The 11,845-nt window shown below is 38.2% G+C and overlaps 1 protein-coding gene across 1 annotated transcript in view; it reads right to left on the bottom strand.

Annotated features, from left to right (window-relative positions):
* The window catches only part of INADL (InaD-like (Drosophila)), a 383,821-nt gene that overhangs the window by 102,341 nt on the left and 269,635 nt on the right, over positions 1-11,845 (bottom strand). The window contains exon 27 of the mRNA XM_006862480.1: positions 8,124-8,215. Coding sequence (XP_006862542.1) covers positions 8,124-8,215 — 92 coding nt within the window. The remainder of the gene's footprint in view (positions 1-8,123; positions 8,216-11,845) is intronic.

Here is an 11,845-nt window from a genome sequence, read left to right on the forward strand (position 1 = left end):
AAGATGTACACAAAAACACTCAAGAATATATAATAATTTAAACAACCAAAGGGCACACTCTGCAAGCCTGCTTCGTGACAGCCAGCACTCAGTCTTTCTCTTTTCCATGAGTCTAGAGTTAAAAATTAGTTTTTAATGTAACATTTTAACACAGTATATTGTTGTTAAGTGATGTTGAGTCAGTTCTGACTAATAGCGACCCTACATAGGGTGGGTTTCCAAGGAGTGGCTGGTGAGTTTGAGGTGCCAACCTTGCAATTCAAACCAACCTTGCAATTCAAACCGACCTTGCAGTCCAGCACATTAACCCACAGTGCCACACCAGGACTCCTTAACACAGTGTAAGTCTAGCTACATTAAAAGAAAAGTAGAACTAAATCTTGTTGTGCTTAGATGATTGACTTGAGTCCTGAAACTTGACAGCAAATTAATTTTAACTTCTTCAGGAATTGGTCCCCAAATAGCCAAAATTAATGTCATCTTAATAATAGTCCAATAATGGTAATATCTTGAGCAAAGGTTGAAACGTGTACCTAAGTGAATAATGAAATAGACAATCAGCTACAGAATGAAAAAGAGGAAATGTTGAACAGAAGTTAAAATGCAAAGGTCATCATGCATGAAAACAGGAATACAGCGCAAGTCTACCAAATCACTCAACTGGTGATGGATAAAAGCTAGCGAACAATAAAATAATTTCTATGTTTGCTTTCCTTGAATGCTTCAAACTATCAAGCTTGTTATATTGCTCCATAAATTCTATGACATTATGTTTTACTGACCAGGGGATTAATTCATGTTAATTAAATTTTTCTTTATATCTTCCTTAATTAAGTAGCACTGGTGTGGTGTTGTGGGTTAATACATCAGACTGCAAAGCCATTTGAACTGAAACGTTGGCAGTTCAAGCTCACCAGCTACTCCTTGGAAACCCTATACAAGGTCAGTATGGACCGGAACTGACTCGGTGGCATTAAAAACAACAACATATTCCTTGGAGTCCTAGTGTGGCACTGCAGGTTAATGCACTGGGCTGCAAGGTCAGTTTGAACTGCAAAGTTAGCAGTTCAAGCTCACCAGGTGCTTCTCGGAAACCCTGTACAGGGTCACTGTGAGTTGGAACCAACTCCATGGAATTTCTACAACAAACAACAATCTATCCCTTGTGGGAAGCGCAGTGGCTCCATACGAAAAGCACTGGAATGCAAACCACAAATTCCAAGGTTCAAGCTGCCAACTGCTCCAAGGGAGAAAAATGGGGCTTTCTGCCCCTGAAAATATTCTAAAAACCCTGGGAAACCTGGCACAGGGTCACTATGAGTCAGAGCTGACTCAACAGCACTTAACAACAGCAGCAATGTATTCTTTGTTAAGGAGCCCTGGTGGCATAGTTGTATTATATGCTTGGATGCTAACTGCAAAGTCATGAGTTCAAATCTATCAGTCGCTCCACAGAAGAAAGACGAGACTTTCTGTTCCCATAAAGATTTACAGACTTGGAAATCCTATTCGGGGTCACTATGAGTTAGTGGCACACAACCACCACCATATTCCTTGTTAAGGAGCCAGGCAGTGCTTGCTATAAGATAAGCACTGGACTGTAAACCACCAGGTTGGTGGTTCAAACCCAGCAGTTGGCTCCACAGGGAACAATGAGGCTGTCTGCCTGCCTCTATAAATATTTATAGACTTGAGCACTTTGTCTAGGGTTGTTAAGAGTCAGACTTGACTCAATGATACTGAGTTTTGGTTATATTTGAATTAAAATGCCAGGCCTGGTATTCAGAATTTTAAACTGATACACTGACATGGCACTGGAAGACATACTTTAGGCAGGTGATAGCCACCTGTCTTACTCAACATTTTCCAGTAATATTTTTACATATTTCATATATATCCCTCGCAGACAGATATATAAGGGCTACCAAAAGTTGATGGAAAATTGAATGAAAATATATTGGAATTTCCCCACAAATTTTTAAAGTCTCCTCATACAATAAAATTCTAGAATTATTATATATCTGAGAATGATTCATTTTTAGTTTTCTTTCTCTTTCCTTCTCCCTGACTTCTTTCCTTTGTGTTTTACTGCCATGACGTGCCTTGAATTTATTTGATATGGCTTTTCTATCCAAAGTCTGTTTAATTACCAGGAAGTGACTATGTGGGACCATGCAAATGAGGTAAGGAGCTCTGGTAGTATAGTGGCTATGAACTGGGCTGCAAATGTCAGGGTCAGCAATTCAAAACTACCAGCTGTTTCACGGGAGAAAGATGAGGCTTTCTGCTCCCATAAAGATTTACAGCCTCGGAAACCCTGTACAGGGTCAGAACCTACTCCATGACACATAACCACCAACCACCATGCAAATAAGATATACAGTACTGTAAGGCTGGGATTGGCTAGTCTTGCCCTACAGGTAGGTTTAAAAAGAGCCATCTCAGAAGCAGAGATGGAAGATCCCAGGACCATCAAGGAAGAGCTTAGTGGAGCAAGGTGAGATGGCAGAAGTCAAGGACTGAGTAAAGCTGAGTGCCTACAGATATCCACAGACTGGATGAAAGAGCTTTGTATCACTTGCCTGAACAGAACAGACGTTAAGGGGCCACATGGCTGAGAGGCCAAAGACAAGAGTGAGGTGTGCCTGCATTATGGCAGGAAGAGGTGTTTCTGACTAGAAAGCTGCTGTGCACTGAATTGGCTCTGTTTCTGAATCGTACCCTGTTCACTTCCCTAACAAACCTCATAATCATGAGTACTGCTATGAGTTCTGTGTGGTCATTGCGGTGGATTATTGAACCCAGATGTAAAGCAGAGTGCTGTGGGAGGGATGGTTGGTATCAGACTAGGGTAAAGAGGATTGTAGACTGGAAGCATGTCTGACCTTCACTTCACAGAAATTGATCCTGGGCTGATTTTGAGTTTCTCGTTACACCGTATGAAGCCAGGGGAAGTCAGATATGGTTTCCCACATGATTTTACACTCCTCTTTCCTGCTTCCCTATTCACCTGTGGTCCTCTTCCTTCATCATCATTATGACCACTACCATCACCACACCAAAGCAAGTATTGTTGAGTTCATATTGCCAGGAAACTATGTTCCTATAGGCACTAATACATAATTGCTAATACATAAGTTTTAAAACAACTTAAGCTATGTTGTTGTTAACTATCATTGAATCAGTTCTGTTCATAGTGACACTGTATAGGGCTTCCAAGGAGACAGCTATATAATTCCCACAGTAAAGACCATGAAAATGATTATGCTTGTAGAATTGGATTATTAGAGACCTGGGACTCAAATGTAGGCTAGATGAATACAGTGTTTCTTCTTTTAATTACTAAGCATCACAGTTCATCTATGCTTTAGAACAGAATTTATATCTTCAAGAAAGACTTTCTAGACACATGAACTGTATCATGCCTTCTAGAAATTAACACATTAATAAACTAATAAAATACTGGCACATAAATTAACAAGCATTTGTCTGCTGAATCAAAAAATGGCTGTCAGCAGAGCTAACCTCTCTCCTGATTCAATTTCATTTTCCATTGCTTAGTCTAAAATTAGATATGACACTAGATTGTTCAGAATTATCTCTCTATATTTTTTCTTCCTATAGAATATTGTTGTTAAGGGCTGTAAAGTAGGTTCCAACTCATAACAGCCCTGTATAGGGTTTCCGAGGAGAGACTGGTGGTTTGAACCACCAACCTTGTGGTTAGCAGTTCACTGCTTACTATTAGGGAACGAAGTGAGAAGAGGAGCTGATGTATGACAAATTTGTCAAACTAACAATATGATCACTGTCTTTGGAGAATATAATAATCTACGATTGGAGTTGAAATTAATTCAATAAAGTTTTCTGAATGTTTACCACATGTTAAGTTGTTATTGTTGTTGTTAAAGTGTCATCCAGTGGATTCCAACTCACAGCACCCTTTATAGCATTTCCAAGGAGATGTTGTTGAGTTTGAACCACCAACCATGTGATTCAAACCAACCTTGCGGTTCAGTGCTAAGGTGCCATATCAGGGCTCCCAAAGCCTACAGCACCTGGTATTCCCAAGCTGCATCCCATCCAAGTAGTAACCAGGCCCAACCCTGCTAAGCTTCAGAGATCAGATGAGATTTGGCACATTCAGCGTGGTATATGTGACACTAATTGTGGTGCCAGAAAGGTTTATAATAAGATTACAAGTTTTAACCATACATTAAGTTTTCAAAATTTCTCTTGTAGTAAACAAGCATTCAGTGACATCTTCAATTTTGTTTGAAACATTTGTTTACTAAACAAAATCTTTCCTTCATTCTGCCCTCTTCTAAGCAATCAAAACACAAAGGATCAGAAATTAAAGTAATGGGGCTTTACTTTTTCTTTTTTTAAGCTTTCTACTCAGCATTCTCTATATCTAAATAATTTCTAATTATTAGCCCTTTCATTACTGATGGAGGGTTCTATTTCTCAACTACTTAATTATATTGCATGATTTACTCTGGAGCCTCTTCAATGTTCTTTCTGCACTCTCCAAAATGGGATGACCTAGTGTTGTTAGGGTTCTGTGTCAACTTGACTAGGCCAGCATTGCCATGATTTAGCAGGTAAGATGTGCTTATTCCCATGGTGATGAAACCAAATACAGGCATAGTTACCTCTATAATGAGTGGCTATGAGCAACCAATCAATAGAAGAGGTGCTTCCTTGGGTGTGTGGCCTGCTCCCAATATAACAGACACATGGGAAAGTCTTTCTCTCTCTCACTCTCCTACTGGGGACCTGGGACTGTACAATTGTGATCACTTCCTTGATAAGGAACTTCTCTCTCTCTCTACATATATATAAACATGTATGTTTCACGTCTTTCACTTCACTAGAAATCCCAGACTAAGATACCCAGTATGAACAATAAATGCCCCACAAATACTGAAATGTTCACAGTGATGTTAATGTCAGTCCTTGTAACAGTAGCAAAAACCATGTGACAGCACTGATGTGTCGGTCCCTGTGTTAAGTGTCATATACATCTTCTGATATGATCCTCATACTTGACTGTGTCATGGGTAGTAGCCAGCGGCACCACTAGGGCTATTGTCACAGACACCCCCCCTTCCCCATGTAAATAGGATAACCCCCATTACAGGGTGGGGGCGGGGAGGCAAACATTGAGCTTCCAGGCCCTACGGCCACTCCCACACTCTCCAAAGCTCTTACTTTTCTCACTGGCCAGGGTGAGGCCTTCCTCTCCACCCAATGGAACTGACAGGTGACTGTGGGGAGGTGGTGGTGACTGGGTGATACCACCTCAGAGCTGTTCATATTTACATCCACTAGCAACGTGTAAGTGTTCTAAATTACTCAACAAGTGGTTTCCGGTTATTATTATTATTTTTGCTTTGTTTTTCTTTAATAGCCATCTGTGGGTGTTGATCTATCGTCACCTAATGATGAATGATATTGAGCATCATTTCACATATTTTGTGGCCATTCGTATATCTTTTGGATTGAAGAAAGGTCTACTCATGTCTTTGGCTCATTTTGAAATTGAGTTGGTCATCTTTTTGGAACTCTAAGAGTTGCTTATAAATTCTGTAAGTAGTTGTTGTGAAGTGCCTTCAAGTTGGTTTCAAGTGATAGTAACACTGTATGGAGTTTGAGGAGCAGCTGGTGCGTTCGTTAGCAGTCTAGCACGTACCACATTCAAACTTTTTTATTTTGATGAAGTCTACTCTATTTTTTCAATTGTTGCTCATGGTTTTAGTGCCATATCTAAAATCCCATTGCCTTTAAGAAGATCTTGAAGCTTTCAAGTTCTTCTAAAACTTTGGCTACTAAAGTTTTAGTTCTTATATTTAGGCCATGGATCTGTTTTGAGTTCATCATTGTACATGGTATGAGGTATGGGTCTTTGGTGTTATGGTTAGCTGCCTAGGATAATCCCAAACTTGTGGTGACCCCATACAAAATAATGCAGTACTTCCAGTTCTGCACCATTATCAGGATCAGATGCAAATTAGACTACTGTGATCCACAGTGATAAAACTGACAGATTTGAGGATGTAGATTGCCAGGTCTTTCTTCCTGCTGTTATTAGGTACCATCAAGTAGGTACCAACACATTGTGACCACAACAGGATGAAACACTGCCTGGTCGTGAGCCATCCTCACAATCACTGCTACACTAAGACCACTGCTGCTGCCCCTGTGCCAGTCCATCTCCTTAGTGGGTCTTCCTCTTTTTCGCTGGTCCTCTACTTTACCAAGCATGATGTTCTTATCCAGGTCCCTCAGGATAATACAGCCAAAGTGTGACAGACAAAGTCTGGCCATCCTGTCTTCTAAGGATCATTCTGGCTGTATTTCTTCAACACAGATCTGTTTGTTCTTTCAGCGGTCCATAGTGGTTTCAATATTCTCCTCAACACCGTAACTCAAATGCATCGATTCTTCTAAGGTCTTTCTTATTTACTGTCCAGCTTTCACATGTATATGAAGTTATTGAAAATACCATGGCTTGAGTTAGGCACACTTTAGGTCCTCAAATGGACATCTATTATCTTGAACACTTTAAAGAGTTATTGTGCACTAAATTTGCCTAATGCAAGATGTGGTTTGATTTCTTGACTGCTGCTTCCATGAGTGTTGATGGTTGATCTAAGCAAACTGAAGTCTGTGACTTCAATCTTTTCTCCATTTATATGGGTGTTATTTACTGATCCAGTGGTGAGGATTTTTGTTTTCTTCAAATTGAGGTGCAACCTATATTGAAGGTTGTGTCTTTGACCTTCATTTAGCAAGTATTTTAAGTCCTCTTCGCTTTCAGCAAGGAAGGTTGTATCATTTGCATAGGACAGGTTGTTAATGAGTCTTCCTTCATTCATGATGACATGTTTTTCTTTATATAATCCAGCTTCTTGAATTATCTGCTCAGCATACCAACAGAATAAACCTAGTGAAAGAATACAACCCTGGTACACACATTTCCTAATTTTAAACCATTTGTTGTCTCCTGGTTCTATTTGAACAACTGCCTCTTGGTCTATGTACAGGTTCCTCATGAGCACAATTAAGTGTTCTGGAATATTAATTCTCTGCAATGTTGTCCGTAGCTTGTCATGATCCACACAATCAAAAGCCATTGTGTAGTCAACAAAGCACAGGTAAACATCTTTCTGGTATTCTCTGCTTCCAGCCAAAACCCATCAGATGTCAGCAACCATATCTCTCGTTCCACGACTTTACCTGAATCAGGCTTGAACCCTATGACTGTACTGTTGTAGCAGTTTTTAAATTATCTTTCTGTCTAGGATACTGAAAACTGTTCAGCATATTCTTTTGCAAGTAGAAATCCAGTGGTATCAGCACCATTAAGTGAAGAAACGATTCTTTCCCCAATTAATAGATTTGGCATCATGTTAAAAAAATGAATTGGGTATAGATTGATCAGCTTATTTCCATATTTTAATTCTATTTTACCGGTCTAGGTATTGATTCTTATACAAGTTGTGGTCATTATATGCCGTGGAGTCACTTCTGACTCATAGGAACCCTATATAGGATTTCCGAGGCTACAAATCTTAACGGGAGCAGAAAGCTTCATCTTTCTCCCATGGAATGGCTGGTAGTTTTGAACTGCTAACCTTGAGGTTAGCATTCCAACTCATAACCACTATGCTACCAGAGCTCCTTTATACCAGTACCATACTGTTTTTATTACTGTAGCATTTTAAAATCAGCGTGAGTCCTGCTAATTTGTTACTTTTTTTTTTCCGAAGTTTGTTTTGGTTATTCAAGGCCCCTTAAAGTTTGATATGAACTGAGGAATCCGCTTTTCCAAGACATTTCTACTATATTTTTAAACAAGATAATTAAACCCAGGAAGCGTATACATTTTATAATTGCAATATAAATATTTGCCTCAAATACAGAATCTAATATGTGACACAAGAGAAACTCATGACAGAAACACTCTACACTTTTGTTAAAGTGACAGAAAATCAAAATGTACTTTTTAGAACAGAAAGTGGTTTTGTTAGGATCACAGACATAATAGTGTTATGCACATAAAAACATTTCCAAAAAAGATTACTGTGATTTTGAAAAACTAGAGGTGTCCATCTTACCTAATGAAAACCAACTTCACCTTTGTCGGGGCAGTCTTAATTATGGCAGATGCATTTTGGTGACTCCTTCCATACAGGATCTGATTGTTTATCTGTTTAAAAATAATTTAAAAAATGCCCTTATGAAAATATACTCTATACCAAGGTAAAATAACTGGTTGATGTTTTCCTGGAATAACAGAGTAAAGAGAGTCAGGAATAGGAGGAAGAAATGATTATGTAGCTAGCTGTCTCCAATGAAAACTGTCTATTTTGCCATGAGACCACAAGAAGTGGATGATGCTCAGCTAAAATCACTGAATGTTCTCATCAAAGGGGAGAAATGCACAAAATAATTTTTTAAACTTTCATAAAATTCAGACCTCTGGAACCACTGAGCTCGATAAATCTGGAGAGTTTTGCACTGAGATAATCATTAAATCTTGAGCCAAAAACATCCTTTTAGTCTTCCTTTAAATCAAACAGCAGTTTATATTAACTACTACGGAATGTCTGTCTTGAGCATTGGGATCTTGTAAGAAATATATAGGATCAAATTGACAACAGCAACTCAAAGGATTAGTCAGCAAACTAAGAAGGCAGTGAATTTACGTGAATTAGAAAGGAGCCCTTAGAAATGGGGTAGGTGTGGGAGTGGAGACAATATTTGCACACCTGGAATATTGGGACCAGTGTCACCAAGTTATACGAGTAGAAATCGTTGGATGACCAAATGTTCTGTTGCGTAAATCTTAACAAAATTAAAATGAGATTTAAAATATTATATACAGGTTGTTTCATTCTGTAAAGTTGGTTAAAACACACAGCGAGCCTGTACACAGTTTCTGAGGAGCTGCTAGTGGGTTTGAACTTCCAACCTTGTGGTTAGCAGTCTAATAATTATCCAATAGCACCTCATCAGAAAACTAAGTTACTATTAAAAATCTCTTTTGATTGCAATTAATAAAGATTATATAGTCCTTGAGCCTTGTGTTAAATTTCAAAAAAGCAATAGTACTAAATTAAAAAAAAAACTTTTAAGATGATCGTTGCATTTCCTACAGCTTTTCCAGAAGACAAACATTCAAAGAAAACAGACCAAATGGCTGTATTTACCAGAGCTCTGGAAGGCCTATTAAATATGGTTCTGTAAATGTACCAAGGTAAGTACTTATTATAAATTCTGTTACTCCAGAGGATGGAAATACTATATCCATATTTTAAGTAAAATTTCACATCGATTGAACAGAAACATCATAGACAACTAATGAGCAATCTGCTCATACAAAAGATGCAGTGGGAATTTTAACTTGATGGGATTCACCTAAATATGATCTGAAAACATTTACATAATAAATTTTTCATTCCGGACTTTACCACTGATAAGCTAATGATAGCTGTAACTGATCTTTCATTTCATCTAACTGAAAACAGCCAATGCAAATTGGTGCACTCCCCACAACCTCACTCACTCGAATAAGTAGCTAATGATCTATACAATTTGCTCTAGGGGAGCTCTATATTTAAATGAGACCTCCATAATTTCCGCTATTTAAAGGATATAACTATTGTAATCAGTATCTGATCTGCCTGTCACTGATGTCTCTGAAATTTTGCATTTAAAGACATACCTGACATATCTTTGAAGACATGTCTGAAAAAGATATCCTTTGCTGTCACAACAGCTATTATGAGAAAGGGTATAAAACTGAACACTTCAAAAGATGGAATGAAAATGTAATCTTTTTAACTGTCTATACACTGAAGTTCATCCAAGACCTTCTTTGAAGTTTTAAAGCTGGGATTCATATCCAAGACTGCTGTAAAAACTAATCTCAAGCTACGCCCTCTCTCTTCTCCCATTCTATCAGCTTTCGCTTTCCAACAAGATAATCACACAGAAATCCATCGATGTTTACACTTCTTTAAAAGGGATCGAAGTGCTTATTTCATAAAACTGTTGTGAGAATTAAATGAGATCATGCCTTTTATTTTAATGGATAGTTATTTTGTCGGCCACACTCACTGCTGCGGAGTCAATTCCAACTTGGAGTGATCCTGTAAGACAGAGTAGAATAGCCCTGTAGAGTTTTTATATGGTTTTTTCAAGGCTGTAAATCTTTATAGAAATAGGATGCCTTCCACTCATGTAACAGCTGGTGGGTTTGAATCATCGACCTTTCATTAGCAGTCCAATGCTTAAACTATCATGCCACCAAGACACCTCCAAGGATTTTTTAAATAATTTATGTGTTCAAAACTATTCATCTTTTCTGTTTAGGTTTTTGCATTTAATATCATATATTTAAACATGTGCCCACCCCTACTACATCTCATTTATAAGGAAAATGGTTAAATAAATCAAGTAGCCATTAAAAGCAATGTGAAAACACCATACTTAGTACCACAGGAAGTGGTCAAATATATTAAATGGAAAGATCACGTTATTAAACAGTATGTCTAGCATGACGAATCACAAACCAGGATCTTTACAAATGAGGTGATGCATGAATATGCCAGGTTCAATGCCTGGAGTTCATATAATTATTAGTCAATTTCTTCCCCTACTTTTATCAGCTCAGCCTTTGTTTTTCACCATAATAGTCAACCACACAGATATCTATGATGTCTTCATCTTCTTCTTCTCTAAAAGGAATCCAAACACGTAGTTCATAAAGCTGCTGTGAAAATCAAATGAAAATCAAATGCCACTATGTTTAAAAAACAAAAAAATCTGTCTTATGGTACTTACAGCCCAACACGGCAAGTTAGGGAGATATAGTAGTGGAGGCACATAACAAACATACACTGAACTGAGATCAAGTCAGTGTTCTGAGTATTTCCCAGTTTTCCAAGCACAGCTTGCACATTGTGATACTCAGTAAGCCTGTGCTCAATTGTAGGGCTCTCAATGGGACAGCCACTGAGGTTTTTTGAGGTAGGCTCCAGCTTTCAAAATGACTGAGACTGAAATTTCTTTTCTCAGCAGTAAAAACATCAGCATAAACAAACTGCTTTACTATTAATGGCTACACCTGCTTATAAGCTGAGATTCTTTATTCCGATAGAATGCAATTTATGGAAGAATTAATTTCCAAATTAAGAGCACAGGTCACTAATTTTATGTTACATGAGAGTCATTCTGAAGTTACGTCTTTCTTGGTGCTGTTGCTAACTTTTCAGAAGCTCTGGCCTTAGAAAGGCAAAGCAACTTACTTGTTGATGCGGTTTCCAGTGCCAACAACTGGTGTTTATTTCTAAAGCAGCTGCTCTCTGTAAATGTTCAGTGGCCTCTGGAGAAACTCTGCTAGATAGTGAGAAACTGGGAACTGAGCAAGAAACTCAAGATAGAGTGAAACCTGGCTTCACTGGATTAAGCCTAATAGGAAAATGCAAATGTCTGCATTAAAACAAAGGCAAAGCCTCTTTTCTACAAATAAGAATAAGAGAAGGACATATTAACAAACTCTTGAGTTTCAGTAGAGGTAAAACATCCTTTTGCATTTTCTTTAGTATTATTTAATCTGACGCATATTTCATTATTTAATGAAAAGTAAGGAACTTCTAACTAGATAAGCAGATTAAGAATTGTTTTCATGACTAATGGAAACACGGAAGTCATGGTATGGCACCATAGGATAAGCACCGACCTTAACAACAGTTTGAACTATAAGGCCGTTGGTTCAAACTCACCAGCCACTGCTCAGAAACCCAATAATGGGTCATTATGAGTTGGAACTGAC

The sequence above is a fragment of the Chrysochloris asiatica genome, unplaced genomic scaffold (genome assembly GCF_000296735.1).
Source record: "Chrysochloris asiatica unplaced genomic scaffold, ChrAsi1.0 scaffold00048, whole genome shotgun sequence".
NCBI classification, from domain to species: domain Eukaryota; kingdom Metazoa; phylum Chordata; class Mammalia; order Afrosoricida; family Chrysochloridae; genus Chrysochloris; species Chrysochloris asiatica.